This window comes from Alosa pseudoharengus, unplaced genomic scaffold (assembly GCF_046254945.1).
Source record: "Alosa pseudoharengus isolate Yale_2024_CS ecotype anadromous, Long Island Sound unplaced genomic scaffold, YU_APseudo_1.1 YU_APseudo_1.1_scf_12, whole genome shotgun sequence".
NCBI classification, from domain to species: domain Eukaryota; kingdom Metazoa; phylum Chordata; class Actinopteri; order Clupeiformes; family Clupeidae; genus Alosa; species Alosa pseudoharengus.
In genome coordinates, this window is record NW_027468587.1 from 29,653,068 (window position 1) to 29,669,643 (window position 16,576).

General features: G+C 45.7%; 1 protein-coding gene across 3 annotated transcripts; it reads right to left on the reverse strand.

Annotated features, from left to right (window-relative positions):
- Positions 1–746: 746 nt before the first annotated feature.
- On the reverse strand, positions 747–9,460 carry LOC143119316 (uncharacterized). Of its 3 annotated transcripts, XR_012986267.1 has the most exons (4): positions 8,983–9,460; positions 8,128–8,531; positions 7,678–7,696; positions 747–1,330 (listed from the first exon to the last, which is right to left on the reverse strand). XR_012986267.1 is itself a non-coding variant. In XM_076280743.1 (3 exons), the coding sequence occupies exon 3, from the start codon at positions 7,542–7,544 to the stop codon at positions 6,489–6,491; it is 1,056 nt and encodes a 351-aa protein (XP_076136858.1). In that variant the 5' UTR covers positions 7,545–7,696; positions 8,128–8,531; positions 8,983–9,460; the 3' UTR covers positions 6,129–6,488. The 3 variants fall into 3 exon arrangements, 1 of the variants encoding a protein (XP_076136858.1); XR_012986268.1 differs by lacking the exon at positions 7,678–7,696; XM_076280743.1 differs by lacking the exon at positions 747–1,330 and having other exon boundaries at positions 6,129–7,696.
- Positions 9,461–16,576: the final 7,116 nt, after the last annotated feature.

Below are 16,576 nucleotides of genomic sequence, written 5' to 3' on the forward strand. Positions count from 1 at the left end.
ATCAACCCAATTTAGGAAAAAATAAGCAAAAATAATCGCTATTTTATGTTAAAATGCTGCTTATAAGTCAGAATTGAGCTTGGTAAACAAAATATTCAGAATCAGCACCCTCAAATTAGGTAAGAAGGGTGGTTTACCAACTTTTCCTCAAATTTGCCGTCAGAAGTTCTCTGTGAAGCTGCTCTCCCTCTAAATCAGACAAAATCCAGGACAACGGTTGCTACTATATTTTAGTTATATGTTGTTCTAATATGTGAGCTCTCCACATATAATGGGCTTGACGATTTAAAGGATTAACATGATTTAGTATGGGGCATATTGATCTACTTTTACATGCAGCTTCACAAGACCTAGTGCTAGGGCTCATGTGTTTCTCAAGTGAGAGGGCTTAGAAATGGCTCATACCAGATCATGTTAATCCTTCAAATCTTCAAGCCCAGGAGAGCTCAAATATAGTACATTACTAAAATATAGTATATGGTTAGGGTTTTTAGGGTTATGGTTCAGTCCACATCAACGGGACGGACCAACCTAACCAACCTAGACCATGGTTGGTGAAGAGTATTTGGATATTTTATTGTGGTAATATGGTGGCGACATGGGGCGTAAGCTAATGTGACGTGGCAAGGAAATTTGGAGTCGACTACGCCACCTAGGGGGTTACACCCTAGGACCAGTTACACTATATTCCCTATAGTACCCACAAGGCAACACAGATTCGTACACTCTTAGGCCAGAGACAAGAGTTAAGTTAACATAATTTATTGATACATACAACACAGATTCAACCATAAAAACAATGCATCAGGTTACAGGAGACGCCTGGGTCAGATCTACTGGATGGTTAATGATGGCAACCACACTGTTACGCCGTAGCTTAACCTGTGACCCGTAATCAAAGGGAGTGGAGCAGGGCAGGGGCTTACCACAGCGAGCAGGATTTCCAAAAAAAAGGGAAAAAGGAGGGACCCAGAAGACACGCACCACACGTGAAGGATAATGACACTGCAATTACACTGCAATTCAGAATAGGCACCCGTTGTACACAGCAGAGAAAAGTGAAGGGGGAACTCCGCCACCTGAAGGTTGGCCTGCCGCCTGTGGGTAACCCACCACACCTGTCCGGAAGAGGGAGAGCGAGAGAGAGAGAGGAGGAACAGAGACACAAGAGTTGGTAAAAGGCTTGACAGTAATTATATGGCGATCATTCATTCACCAATAGCCTATTTATCAAACTAGGCTAACAAGGCTACTTATCTCAGGCAGGGGCAGGGGAGGCAGTCAGGCTGTCCACCAAGGCCCAGAGGTTGATCCTGACAGTGAAGCTGCCCTGGTCACAGTATGCATACACAAACACACAATCACAATCACAATCACAATCACACACACACACACACACCTCAAAGATACCAATAGGCCAACAGTTAGAAAAGCATGCGAGTCAAGCATAGGGAGAAACAGTACAGCACTGCATAACCGCATGCACCAAATCAAAGAAAACAACAAACAAAATAAACATGCAGGTTAAACAAAAGACAAGACAACACACCAGGTATAGCCGGCGATAGGCGCCAAATCAAAGAAAACACAGAATAAACATGCAACTCAAGCAAAGGACGGGACAACACACCGTATAGCCGCCAAATCAAAGAAAACAACAACCAAACGTAGGCATGCGGGTAGAGCTATAGAGAGAGAGAGCAGTACACCACTGCGTAGCCCCATGCGTTAAACTACAAATAGTTCCCAGCAAAACTAGGCACGCCGTTCAATCCCGACCGTATGAAAACGTCATCCACAAATCCACAGCACAACAGAACAGCAGCCTTTCCAAGGCGTGAAGGCACTTGACTGTAATCCACTTCACACGACAAGTGGCGATGAATCCCCTCTCTGGGACCGCAGGTCATGAAGTGAGCTTATGCGAGGCTTGGCTACGGCTCCAGCTGATTCCCACCGAGCACCCAGCGTCAGAGCTCGCTACAACAGCCTTGCCAGTGAATATGGACCACTCAAACTGACTTAGTTAAAACACACTCGTCGGAGAAGTGGCTACACAAACCAACTTGCCACCACACGCCACCGAGTAACGACGGGCACCCCGGAAGCAAAACAAAGACAGGAGAAAGTACCTCCCGGTGATATCCGCTAAGCTAAATATCCAAATAAGAGTCCGCCCTGCAATTAGGGTGATGGTAGCTCCACCAATCACGCACAGAGGAAATGGCACAGAAACGATTGTGGAGGTGTAACCCAATCTGCCACATTCTACCCCCCCCTTTTTGAGTCGTCGCCCCGACGACGACCTGGGAGCCAGAGCTTCAGTAGATATTAAAAGCAACATCTGTTGCAAACTGGCTAATACTGGGCCCCGGTGGTAAGGTTACCTGCCTTCTATTACCTTGGCAGATGGTAAATATTGGAGTGCTGGCCGGCCGTGGAACGCACAGTCCGACGTAGGCCTGCTGGAAAAGAACTAGGGGCTTCGGCCAGGGACTCAAGGGTCACTGATGGTGGGCTTCCAACTTGGACTGAGCTATCCTCAGAGGCCGGCCCCTCCTCTAGGGGTGTTGGCTCAAGGGGCTCTGCCGCAACCGCAGAACTTGGTTCACCCAAAGGGACTGGCGTGGCATGTGAAACTATCAGCCATAGGTCCTCTTCCCTGGGAGGATCGCTAGCAGGTAAGGGTGAGGCTGTCTGGGGTGGAGCCAACGGCGGCTGGGCCGCAACGGTGGGGGTGACTTGGGCCTTTAACATATCACGGTGAACATTCCTTGCCTTCTGCAAGTCATTGACCGGGGCAATCGTGTACACCATTCCCTGCCCCAAAGGTGCTTTTAGCACCTGATAAATTACCGTACTCCAAAGGTCCTGGATCTTATGTCGACCTCTAGTACTGTGGTTCCGAAGGTAGACTAACTGGCCCACCTGTAGAGGGGCCTCACGAACCCTTTGGTCATACCGGTCTTTGCGACGATTAGCCGCGGCTAGCAAGTGCTCTTGCGCCCCGTTAAAAGCCAACCGAAGCCGTCTCTGGTGCTCCACCACCCAGTCCTGCACCGTTCCTGGCACTGGGTCCTGGACCCTTCTCAAGAGAAAATCTATAGGGAGTGTGGGTTCCCGGCCAAACATTAGGTAGAAAGGGGATTCTCCCGTGGTTTGGTGAGGGGTGGTGTTGTAACAATAAACCATCTGCGGGAGGCAGCAAGTCCAATCTCGCTTCCTTGTTACTGGCAAGGTGCGTAAAAGGTTATGTAAGGTCCTATTAAAGCGCTCGCACTGCCCATTACCGGCTGGGTGATATGGGGTAGTGCGAGACTTCACCACACCATACAGGGAGCAGAGCTGCTGGATCAGGTTACTTTCAAAGCACCTACCCTGATCAGAGTGGATACGGCTCGGAACACCAAAGCGGTAAAACCATTCATTCAGGAGCACTCGAGCAACCGTTGTAGCTCGCTGGTCCTGTGTAGGGATAGCCACGGTGTATTTACTAAACACGTCGGTCAGAACCAGCACATTTTCTACCCCATTCTGGGCCGGCTCCAACAAAGTGAAATCGATGGCCACAATCTCATTAGGCCTAGATGCCAACAGGTGGCCCATAAAGCTGTGGGGGACCTGTCCAGAGTCTTTTGCAACTTGGCACCGATCACATTCTCGACACCACTGCTTGACATCTGAGAACAGACCGGGCCAATAACAGCGGCGGCGTACGAGTTCAGCTGTGCGTTCAGCACCTTGGTGGCCATGGTCTTGATGCAGCAATTTCAAAGTGTCTGGTCTGAGGACTGCTGGGAGAAGGATCTGTAAGTTTTCCTCACCCCCATCTGAACGGAAAACCCGACGATGTAATACTCCCTCATATTCTACTAAACGATCCCAGTAACGCAAAAACCCCAGAGCAGGCTTGGTGACTAGTCGCCGCTCTTCAGGAGTAGGTGGGGCCTGTCTCCTCCAGAACTCCAATACCTCTTTCAAGGCAGGATCACCCTCCTGCATGGAGCGGATATCAGAGGGGGAGTGACCAGGGAGAACCGAAATTACTGACTGTGTTGCTGACACCACCGGGCTTGGTACTGAGGTTTGCTGCAGGCAGGCCGGGACCGATGTTCCCGGGAGACTGCACTCACCTAGGCTCGCACTGGACATATACTGCCTGGACAGAGCGTCTGCGTTTTTATTGCTACGGCCAGAGCGGTACTTGATCTCAAAATCAAAAGCCGCAAGCTGAGCTGCCCATCGGTGTTCGGTGGCACCCAGCCTGGCCGAATGGAGGTAGCTTAGGGGGTTGTTGTCGGTGAATACAACACACTTGTGGCCCAGCAGGTACTCTCTAAATTTCTCGGTCATGGCCCACTTGAGCGCAAGGAACTCCAACTTCATGGAGCTGTAGTTGTTCATATTGCGCTCAGTGGGCCGAAGACACCGGCTGGCGTAAGCTACGGGCCGGACAACTCCCTGTTGTTCCTGGGAGAGAACTGCTCCGAGACCACTGTGACTAGCGTCAATCTCCAAAACAAAAGGCAGAGAGAAATCAGCGTAAGCTAGAACTGGTGCAGACACCAACCTGGCCTTCAAGGCCTCAAAACTCTCCTCACACTGAGCTGTCCATGCAGCCTCAAGACCTTGGCTAGATCCACGCTTGGATTTCGCCCCCGAGAGCTCCGCCACTAGCTTATGGAGGGGGTTAGCGAGCTTTGCAAAACCCGCTACAAAACGCCTGTAATAACTGGCAAACCCAAGGAATGAGCGTAGTTCTGAAATGTGGCGGGGCCGCTGCCACTGGGCTACCGCCTCAATTTTACCTGGATCGGTGGCAACTCCCATGTTGGAAATCACGTGTCCAAGATACCCAACCTGTTGTCGGAAGAACGCACACTTTTCCAATTTGGCCTTTAAGCCTTCTTTATGAAGCCGACTAAGAACAACTTCTAGCCGTTGTAAATGCTGGGTGACAGAGGAAGAGAAAACAACAATGTCATCCAAATAAAGCAGCAAGGACTGGCATTGTTGATCTCCAAACATTCGCTGCATTAACCGCTGGAATGTGCTGGGAGCGTTGCATAGTCCAAATGGCATTCTATTCCACTCAAATAAACCGAAGGGTGTACAGAATGCAGTCTTAGGTTTATCTGTCTCCGCGACTGGAACTTGGTTGTACCCGCTTGCAAGGTCCAGCGTAGAGAACCACTGGGCCCCTGCCAGCGCATCCAAGCTCTCTTCAATACGGGGTAAGGGAAAGGAGTCCTTACGTGTCTTACTATTCAGGAGGCGGTAGTCAACACACATGCGTAGGCTCCCATCCTTTTTCTTAACGAGAACAATAGGTGACGCGTAGGGGCTACAACTCTCCCTCACTACCTGCGACTCAAGGAGCTGGTTAATGTGAGCCTTAACCGCCTCGTAATCTGAGGGGGGAATGCGTCGATGCCTTTGCCGAACGGGTACATCATCAAGCAGTGGGATGTCATGGGATATTAAATTGGTACAACCCAAGTCTCCGTCATGAGCTGAAAACACAGTGCTATACTTATGCAAAAGCCTCCGTGCCTCTGTCTGTTCTGGCTCAGACAAGGCTGACAGATCAACAGATTCAATCCTATCCAAAACAGGGCTTGTTGCTTCTTGTGAGGCCAGAGTGGCAGTAATGGACCGGACTTCTGAAACGCCAGTAGGCAAGCTGATGACCTCTACGCTACTCAAAGAGCCCAGGCTAGCACGAGGATAAAGAAGGACTTCAGTTAGCCCTACGTTGACTATTGGGACATAGGTCGTGCCTCTCAGGACCTGGACCAAACAAGGTGAAGCCAGGAGCCCTGCCGGTAAACCGGAGTCAGGAGGCTCAAAGAGTGCAGTCTGACCTGAGATCTGCTCCGGACAGGTACTGGCAACCAATTTCATGGTACCACCGGCTATGCGCACAGCCCGTGGGCCTCTGACCCGGGCAATACCCATGCGAGTTCTTGGGGTCTGGCTTGCTGCCAAATGGCATCGCTGTAAAGCCTCAACGACCGGACCGGGAGCTTGTGACACAGGGGGAGAGTCAAAAAGCGAGGGGCCATGTGCTCCAAAAAGTTCGTGGTAGCACCGGCTAATCACATTCATGCCGAGGGCCCCAGGGACAGCAGGTGGGCCTCCCGGAGGATCTTTCACTACCAGGACACCACAACGAGGCATTACCTTGCCACACAGGACCACATCCAACTCCAAGTAGCCAATGTAAGGGATAGCCAGGCCATTTGCAGCCTTAAGCTGAAGCCAGTGACATGACAGAAGCCGCTCCTGACCCCATGGTTCAAACTGCCGTAAGAAGAAGTCCTCAGTTACCGTGGATACCATGGATCCAGTATCCAAGAGACAAGAAACAGTGACTCCCCCCATCAAGACATTGATGCTTGGACAAGAAGACATAAGCCTAGATATCTCCCTACCCTGTGAGCCAGTAGGTACCCCAACTGAGCCGTGACTCGGCAGCTCAGTGGGCTTCAGTTTCCCGACTGATGGGAGGAGTGGGATGCTCTTAATAGGTTGGAAGGCGGACCAGAGGTGGAACTAGCTCGAGGGCGATAGGGGACTCGTTCCCCATCACATTCCCTAGCAAAATGGCCTGGCTGCTGGCACCGTCGACATATCAAAGGTCCTGGGTGTGGGGGCCTGCTAAGCAAGGGAGGGTTCTGCAGGGAGGCCACAGTCTGAGTGAGCTGATTAAGCTGCTCCTGCTGTTGCTTCAATAGCTCTTTCAACTCCCCCAACTCGCCACTAGGTGGGGGTACTGGAGAGGCTGAGCGAGGGTGACCGAGTACACCATACTGGATGCCATAGGCCGCTGGGAGCGAGAAACTACGTGCCCTAGCACCACCCGGAAACCCCTCTTGTTCCCATCTAATAGCTTCCCTACGAACGTCCAGCAGAGTAGCCAATGGCTGACGACGAATTAACTGCTTCAGTTCTCTACGAAGAGCACTGTCCAAGACATGCTCCACGAACTGGTCTCGAAGGAGAACATCAGCATTAGGCACACCACTAGGGGCACGCTGCTTGACCTGTTCCATCAAAGCCAACAGGGCCAGGGAAAACTCCTGCAATGTCTCCCCTTCCTGTTGCTGCCTAGAGAAAAAGGCTTGCTGAAGGGTGACATAGGACTGACTACAGCCATACAACTCCCTTAGGATGTCTAAGATCTTAACAGGGTCTACTCGCTCGGCACTAGAGCGATACTTGATCTCTTCCTTCGCCTCTCCTTCTAGATGATCAAAAATAAAGAAGGCCTGATCAACCGACGACAGATGTCTAGCGCGCATGCAAGCCTGCACCTCCTCTCTCCACTCCGTGACATCAATGCCCGTCTTCCCATTGAACATGGGACATTTTCGATCGCGAGGAATGACTACTAGCCGCTCAGTGACAGCAGGGGGCATAGGTGCGGGCCCGGGCGTGGGTGCTGGGCCAGGATTAGGAGCAGGCCGTTCTTGACGAAGGCGCTCGTTATCGGCTTTTAGTTGTGCAATTAAGTCTCGCATCTGTTGCATTTCTTCCTCCATGCTAACTAGGAGAACAGTACTATTCTAGGCGAACGATGCCACTTACGCAAAATAGGCCTTACCCTAAAGAAGTTCTGTGGCCCCTGAAACTGAGGCTGCTGTTCTGTTGCTGCCACAAATAACTAAGACTCACCGCAGAGTTTCAATGTTACCTGGGTGAGAATAGAAACAAGATTACGGCAAACCAAACCATATATCAGCAAAAAAAAATAATAAATGAAAGAACTCAAGTCTCTGCCTTTAGGGAGTGAATCCTGCCGACTACGCCAAATGTGACGTGGCAAGGAAATTTGGAGTCGACTACGCCACCTAGGGGGTTACACCCTAGGACCAGTTACACTATATTCCCTATAGTACCCACAAGGCAACACAGATTCGTACACTCTTAGGCCAGAGACAAGAGTTAAGTTAACATAATTTATTGATACATACAACACAGATTCAACCATAAAAACAATGCATCAGGTTACAGGAGACGCCTGGGTCAGATCTACTGGATGGTTAATGATGGCAACCACACTGTTACGCCGTAGCTTAACCTGTGACCCGTAATCAAAGGGAGTGGAGCAGGGCAGGGGCTTACCACAGCGAGCAGGATTTCCAAAAAAAAGGGAAAAAGGAGGGACCCAGAAGACACGCACCACACGTGAAGGATAATGACACTGCAATTACACTGCAATTCAGAATAGGCACCCGTTGTACACAGCAGAGAAAAGTGAAGGGGGAACTCCGCCACCTGAAGGTTGGCCTGCCGCCTGTGGGTAACCCACCACACCTGTCCGGAAGAGGGAGAGCGAGAGAGAGAGAGGAGGAACAGAGACACAAGAGTTGGTAAAAGGCTTGACAGTAATTATATGGCGATCATTCATTCACCAATAGCCTATTTATCAAACTAGGCTAACAAGGCTACTTATCTCAGGCAGGGGCAGGGGAGGCAGTCAGGCTGTCCACCAAGGCCCAGAGGTTGATCCTGACAGTGAAGCTGCCCTGGTCACAGTATGCATACACAAACACACAATCACAATCACAATCACAATCACACACACACACACACACACACCTCAAAGATACCAATAGGCCAACAGTTAGAAAAGCATGCGAGTCAAGCATAGGGAGAAACAGTACAGCACTGCATAACCGCATGCACCAAATCAAAGAAAACAACAAACAAAATAAACATGCAGGTTAAACAAAAGACAAGACAACACACCAGGTATAGCCGGCGATAGGCGCCAAATCAAAGAAAACACAGAATAAACATGCAACTCAAGCAAAGGACGGGACAACACACCGTATAGCCGCCAAATCAAAGAAAACAACAACCAAACGTAGGCATGCGGGTAGAGCTATAGAGAGAGAGCAGTACACCACTGCGTAGCCCCATGCGTTAAACTACAAATAGTTCCCAGCAAAACTAGGCACGCCGTTCAATCCCGACCGTATGAAAACGTCATCCACAAATCCACAGCACAACAGAACAGCAGCCTTTCCAAGGCGTGAAGGCACTTGACTGTAATCCACTTCACACGACAAGTGGCGATGAATCCCCTCTCTGGGACCGCAGGTCATGAAGTGAGCTTATGCGAGGCTTGGCTACGGCTCCAGCTGATTCCCACCGAGCACCCAGCGTCAGAGCTCGCTACAACAGCCTTGCCAGTGAATATGGACCACTCAAACTGACTTAGTTAAAACACACTCGTCGGAGAAGTGGCTACACAAACCAACTTGCCACCACACGCCACCGAGTAACGACGGGCACCCCGGAAGCAAAACAAAGACAGGAGAAAGTACCTCCCGGTGATATCCGCTAAGCTAAATATCCAAATAAGAGTCCGCCCTGCAATTAGGGTGATGGTAGCTCCACCAATCACGCACAGAGGAAATGGCACAGAAACGATTGTGGAGGTGTAACCCAATCTGCCACACTAAGGTAACTGGCTCATTTGTTTTGTGTTTGTGACGGACTGTGCCTGGGTTGATGGTGGTTGGTTAGGGTTTTTATGGTTATGGTTCAGTCCACATCAACGGGACGGACCAACCTAGACCATGCTTAGGCTGGTTAAGAGTATTTTGGGTATTGGATATTTCAATGTGGTAATATGGTGGCAGCATGGAGGGGAGTGTCTCCAAGACGCTGGTTTCACTGTTAAGCCTTCATGAGGTGTTGTGGGCCTAACTTAACAAAACATTGGTGAATAAGGGTGCCCACTTGATAACCCCAATGACATGCTGCATACTATATCAGACTATATACTGCTGTTAGATGGGCCATTTGTCTTGTGTTTGTGACCATTAGTTGGCAGATTGGTGGTTAGCATGTTTTTTTAAAGTTAATTTGGGTAGGGACTTCTGAATTAGCCTGGCCTTGGCCTGTCTACGTACTTCCGGTCGATTTATTTTCCCTACAGTACTCCATCTGGAATAGGTTGATTCACACTCGTTTACTTCGGCAGTTGGGCAGCCGACCAACCAGCGAACAGTGGGCGTCCCTGAGAGCGATTACGTACCCAGGCATGGTGTTTCAATTACTACGTCCCCGCCCCTGAAGCAGATCGCTTGGAATACATCAACGTAGGGAGCGAAAATTACTTATACTTATGAAATCTTTGAGCAAATGTAAGTAATACTTTAGCCTATTAACAGGAGTGTGATGAACGAAGTCACCGTGGAGTAGGATGTTATATCGTCAGCTAAACTTTAGTCATAGATTTTGTCACTTGAAATAGGCTACGAACGTACCCGAGTCAAACTGTAGTTTAGTAGGCTACATGGTCGGGTCAAAATCGCTATTTTTCAAACACTAAGAAGGCTCGACATAACTTGAAACTTTGATCGAAGCATCATCAGTGTCTCTACATATGAACAGAGGCGGACAGAGTACACAGCTTCATTACTTGAGTAAAAGTACAGATACCCTTTGCTAAATTTTACTCAAGTACAAGTAAAAGTACAACAGTCAGATGTCTACTTAAGTAAAAGTACTGAAGTACTTGTTTTTAAAAGTACTTGAGTATCAAGAGTACAAGAGTACATTTTCTAAATATTGCATTACTACTGCCACAGTGCTTACATTTATGTACAGAAACATCCTACATGGAGTTATGAAAAATGTTAATGTTAATACCTTGGAGAATGTAAAAGGAATTGAAAGTAAAATCAAGTAATTTATATATTTTTACCATGTTGCCAGGGATGGGCAGTATTTCTAATACATGTATTTAAAATACGCATTTCAAATACAAAATACTATTTTGTAATTGAAACATTTGAAGTGAAAACTATCATTAACTTGTTCAGAAAATTGAAATAGTCTGGCAAGGTGGGGCCACAGGTTGGCACATTCCCGGGATGGACCTTTTGCGTCTTAATGCATTGTTTCGTCCATGGTTTCGTCTCTTATCTAAATCTAACCATGGAGTTGACTTTGGTGGAAAGCTGATGTGATTGCTGATAGGCTGTCCCAATCAGTGGCGCCTGCACAATCCAATCACGTTTGAGAGGGAAACAACAAATTGAGGGTTTCCGAGATTTTTGCTTTTTCCTTTTTTTTTTAGAAGTAACGGGTACTCACAGCTATGGATAGAAATGTAGTGGAGTAAAGAGTACAATATTTGCCTCTCAAATGTACTTGAGTAAAGTCATGAGTACTCCCCAAAAATGATACTCGAGTAAAGTACAGATCCCTCAAAACTGTACTTAAGTACTGTACTCAAGTAAATGTACTCCGTTACTGTCCGGCTCTGCATATGAACTCGAGCATTAAGAACATTGTTCGTGTACACATAGTTTACTAAAAAGAAAGATTTTGGACAACTCACTCCTTGCAAGATGGCAAAATGGCAGCGAGCAGAAAAAACAAGTGAGTTGTTCAAAACCTCTCTTTTAGTAAACTCTGTGTACACCAACAATGTTCTCAATGCTCGAGTTCATGTGTAGACACTGATGATACTTCGATCAAAGTTTCATGTTGTGTCGAGCCTTCATAGTATTTGAAAAATATCGATTTTGACGCGATTGTATCAAATAAGTAGTAGCCCTATAGGAATCCCATTCAAAAGGTAATTTCACCCGAAAACGACAAGTGGCGCTTTGGATGTACTTATGCATTTATATGAAAGTTTGACTTGGGTACATTCACAAAACACTATATGATGCATTTTGGCGAGAGTTAAGCAGATGAAACGTGTGATTGTTTGCTGATAAGATGCACCCGTGCTTGTTAGGGGCGTGCTGCAGAGAAACTTATGACGAAACGCCGGTTGTTAGTGATTGGTTCAAAGGAACTCCAATGATTTTAAACCTCAAACTGTGCCCTCCCACCCGGAAATAAAAAAAATGCCTATGGATCTAGGCCAGACTCTGCGAAGTCAGAGAGTCTGGTTTCCAGGCTACTTCTGAATGTGTTTTTACCTTGGATTTTGGCACAAGGGATTCTAATCCTGTGTATTAATGTAAAAAATTGTATGTAACAAAAAAATTATGATTGATACCAAATGCGTACAAAACAAGTTTATACTACCCTTAAATGTCACCCTTTTTGAAAATCAATGAGAATGCTGTACTTTTAATGGCCCAGTCATACTGAGAAAAGTCATCACGTTTTCTCTGTCACCAGTTCTACTTTGACTTCTTCCTTTCATAGGCATCCTCTTCTCCACATCACATCAGTTCCTCCATTGTCATTGTTTTACTCGAGGCACCGCTGTTGAACATAGCAGAGACTTTCTAATGAGACACAGCACTTAAAAAATCCTCCATAGAAATGCATGGGGTTAGTTTGTAACGCCAATATGGCAGTTTTCTACACATATCTCGCCCCTTCCGCAGTAAAAAAGTCGACATGTGAATACATTGTGCCAATCATGTGATGTGTTGTGAATACATTGTGCCAATCATGTGTTGTAAACTTGCCGGTGGAGCAAAGTTGGTGTCGTGAAGCATTGCGCACGCGCACTTCTGCCAAAATAGATGCCCGATAAGTACCCAAAAAGCGTTACAATATGGCCGCCGAGTGGAAGGACTTGCCTAAAAGGACTAGTCTAGTTTGCTCTTCTTGTTCAGAAACAAAGCCGGTTATCATCTGCCTTTTCTTCTATGCGGTAGACTTACCCCATGCTTTTCAACTGGTACCAAGACCAAGCCCCGCTCTTCCATTCTGCACCTGCCCAACAATATCCCAATGGAGTATAACTGCTTCCCGTGGATTCCAATTCCCATCTCTTTTAAATGTTCGGGCAGTGTTTTTGATGACTGGATCCTTGGACTGTGAAATAGTCATCTCCAGGGTGGTCTTAGCACATGAGAACTCCTCCACCAAGCTTGTCATTGGTAACTTATCTTAACTCCACCAGTTTTATGATTTGTGTATGATCAAACTCAGTGATAATAATCTTATTTTAAACAGGTTATTTATGACTGCATACGCAGGTGTTCATGGGTGGTATATAGGCATTGTCATCAGTAGGATTCTCCAATAGATATGATTTTATTGTAATTAAAGCAAGTATGACATTTTTTCCAAGTATGTTTTTTATGGGTAACTATATCATCTTCAAATTCAGTATATCATGGAAAGAACATACCTGTCCTTCCTCCTTATGTGGACCACAACCTAAGCCTAAAAGCAAGAAAAGATTTCAGCACTTAACAGCACAAATAATCATTGACAATTAGTGAACATGATGGCCTCCTTTTATCAGTGGCAGCTGTACTATTGGTATTTGCATAGTTTCTGCAAGCCTTCTTTTTGTTATAGTTAACTCTAGCTTTAAACAAAAACTGATACTGCTTCTTTAATACTGCAAATGATGCAAAGGTGCGGCTACATCACTGTCACATGTATTTTGCAAAAAGGCAAAAAGCAATACAAATACAATGGCTGGATTATCTGGGCTTGTCTAAAATCAAACCAAGTAACACACTTTCATACCACATGTTACCATGACATAATGAGGCTGATTGTAGGCCTACATGGTGACCCTACATCATTCACTCAGAGAGACTGAGGAGGAGACTTTCCTCAAGCCATCCGCACCCTGAATATTTTAGTGCCTAAAAAGTATTCACCCCCCTTGGATATTTCCACTTTTACTGCTTTTATAAATGGAATCTTGATCAATTAATAATATACAAAAAAAACATATTTGAAAGATACAAAGTAATGCTAATTATGACCGCCGCTAGATGCACCTTTGGCTGCAATTAAAGCATGGAGTCTGCGTGGATATGTCTCAATTAGGCTTGCACATCTGGATACTGCAATTGTGCTAAATTGTTCTTTGCAAAACTGCTCAAGCTCTGCCAGGTTGAAAGAGGATCGGGTGTGAACAGCCCTTTTTAAGTCCAGCCACAGATTTTCTACAGGATTGAGGTTTGACTCGGCCACTTGACTCGACCACCTTGGTGTCTTTAAACCATTTCTGTGTAGTTTCTTTTGTAGGCTTTGGCTCATTGTCTTGCAATGGGAGAGTAAATCTTCTCCCAAATTAGTTCTCTTGCAGACTGAATCAGATTGTCTCCAGGATTTCCTTATATTTTGCTGAATTCATTTTACTTTTACCTTCCAAGCCTTCCAGGGCCCGCTGTCGAGAAGTATGATGCTACCACCTATATTAGGGATTGTGCGTTTTTGGTGATGAGCAATGTTTGGTGTCGCATCTAGTCTTTTGGCCAGCATCTATTCTGATGGCCAAAAAGCTCAATTTTGGTCTCATCAGACCAACAAACCTTTTTCCGTTTGGCCTTGGAGTCTCCCACATGTCTTTGGGCGAACTTTAGTCGAGATTAAATAAGAGCTTTGCCACTCAAACATAGAGCTTTGACTAGTGAATGACTCGGGCAAAAGTTGCTGCATAGTTTCTCCCATTTCAGCTGCTGAAGCTTTTAACTTCTTCAGAGCTGTCATAGGTGCCTTGGTGGCCTACCCCACCATTGTTCTTCTTGAACGGCCTGCTCTAGGAAGATCTGCACATTTGCCATATTCCTTACAGTACATTTCTGATTGATTTCAATGAACTCCAGGGGAACATTTTTTGTATCCCCTCACTTATCCCCTCATGTAATCTTTTATTTGAGTTGTTTCGAGTGTTCTTTTGTCTTCATGATGGAATTATAGCCAGGAATACTGATAGACCAGTGACTGGACCTTCTAGACGCAGGTGTGTTTACATTACTATTTTTTGTAAATGATTGTAAAAAACATTAATTGACAAAGTGCCCACTTATTAAAGCAATAAAAGGGGAATATCCACTTATAGGCACTGTGCATAAAACACTCTACATACATTACATGGACTCGCCACACTGCACTTTTTACCCCCTTCTATCTCAATATTTATTAGATTCTTCTAAATCTTTATTAAATAGTTAGAGATAACTCTGCACAGTTGAGCAGTAAAATGCCATTTGACTACATATTTGAGGTATGTATGTGACAAATAAAATCCTTGTGTCCTTGTATTCAGAAAAAGTTAAATATTTATGGATGGATGTCACCCACACAATATTTATTTAGCTTAATTTGGTTAAGGAATGACAAACAAAGGTGTTACCGTTCAAAATAATACCGTTAATATTAACTGAGGAAACAAAATTATTTGCTCCACCATAAGCTCCACCGAGAGTAGAAAGGGTGGGGTCAACTCATCTTGTTCAAATCTGTACAAACAAGAAACTGTACACTGGCAGTGTGCCAGTTTATGTGTGGCGAGACGCAACTGAAGCCTTACATTCACATTGGGTCTGCTGCAACTTTTGGCCTATTATGTGGACAGAATTACTTTTGTCACCAGTCAATTTTGTCCATGAAAGGACGTGCTCTCTTCAGTGTTTCGTGGACACAATGGCCCAATCGCAAAGTGAGCCCTGAGGACTACGGACTAAAGACTCACAGACTTAATTGATCTTATAGGTGAAGTGAGTGAGTGTGTGGGGCCACATGAGCTCAGATAGGTAGGCCTATAAATAGACCTCTGAAGTTCGCCTTCAAAAAAGCTACTATCTTTGCCCATAAGGAGATCCGGTATCCTGAGATTTTTCCTATGGGAAAATAACATTGGGATTTGGAATTATTTGGAGTATATACTCTTTTGATCCCGTGAGGGAAATTTGGTCTCTGCATTTATCCCAATCCGTGAATTAGTGAAATATCACAACTCTTGCGGGGACAACAAAATCATAAATGCAAATGTTTTGCTCTACACACTTTTGTCCTCTGCCTTCGAGTGGATACTGTGAACTCCGTTATGGCACACTTTGAATTTTGCTAACCCAGAGCTAACTTGCAATGCAACTTGCCATTGAGTTAGTTAGCAAGTTAGCTCTGGGGTAGCAAAAATATAAGTTTGCCGTCTTAACGTACCGAAGATCACAGCACCAACTCGAAGGCCGAGGACAAAAGTACGGAGCCCAGGAAGAGTTCCCACGCAATACTTTTGCGTTCCCTCACAATACTTTTGTGTTCCCACGCAATACTTTTGCGTTCCCTCTGATGTTCATTCTCACTATAGGACAGTATAAAAACCACTTTTGCTTTGTTACAGTTGATTGCACTGTTGCAAAGCTTGCTTGTTGCTCGTTTGTCGTTTATATTGATATGGATGGTGATTACATTTTTTGTGGAGTTAGAATGAACATCAGCTATTAGGTCTCAACTCTATCAACTCAAGGTCATGGGGTCAAAGGTTATGGTCTATATGGGTTAATATATCATAATGCTGTCCCTTAATATTTTATCTATATTATCTATATTTTATCTATATACAGGGCAAAACCTACAGCAATCTGATTAAGGTCACGATCTTTTGTGCTGAAATTTTCTCAGTTAATCCTACAGTACTTTTTCACGTGGAATCCATTTATGCTTGGGACATTTTTTGATATTGATTTGACATTATTTTATCTGATTAGTCTAGATATGCATTGTATCATTGTAAATGTATCAATTAATTTGCATACAACTTGTGAATTTATGAGAATTCCATCTCTCTTTATTTAAGAAATCCCAGAAACATTTCAATCAATCCATTATGGTA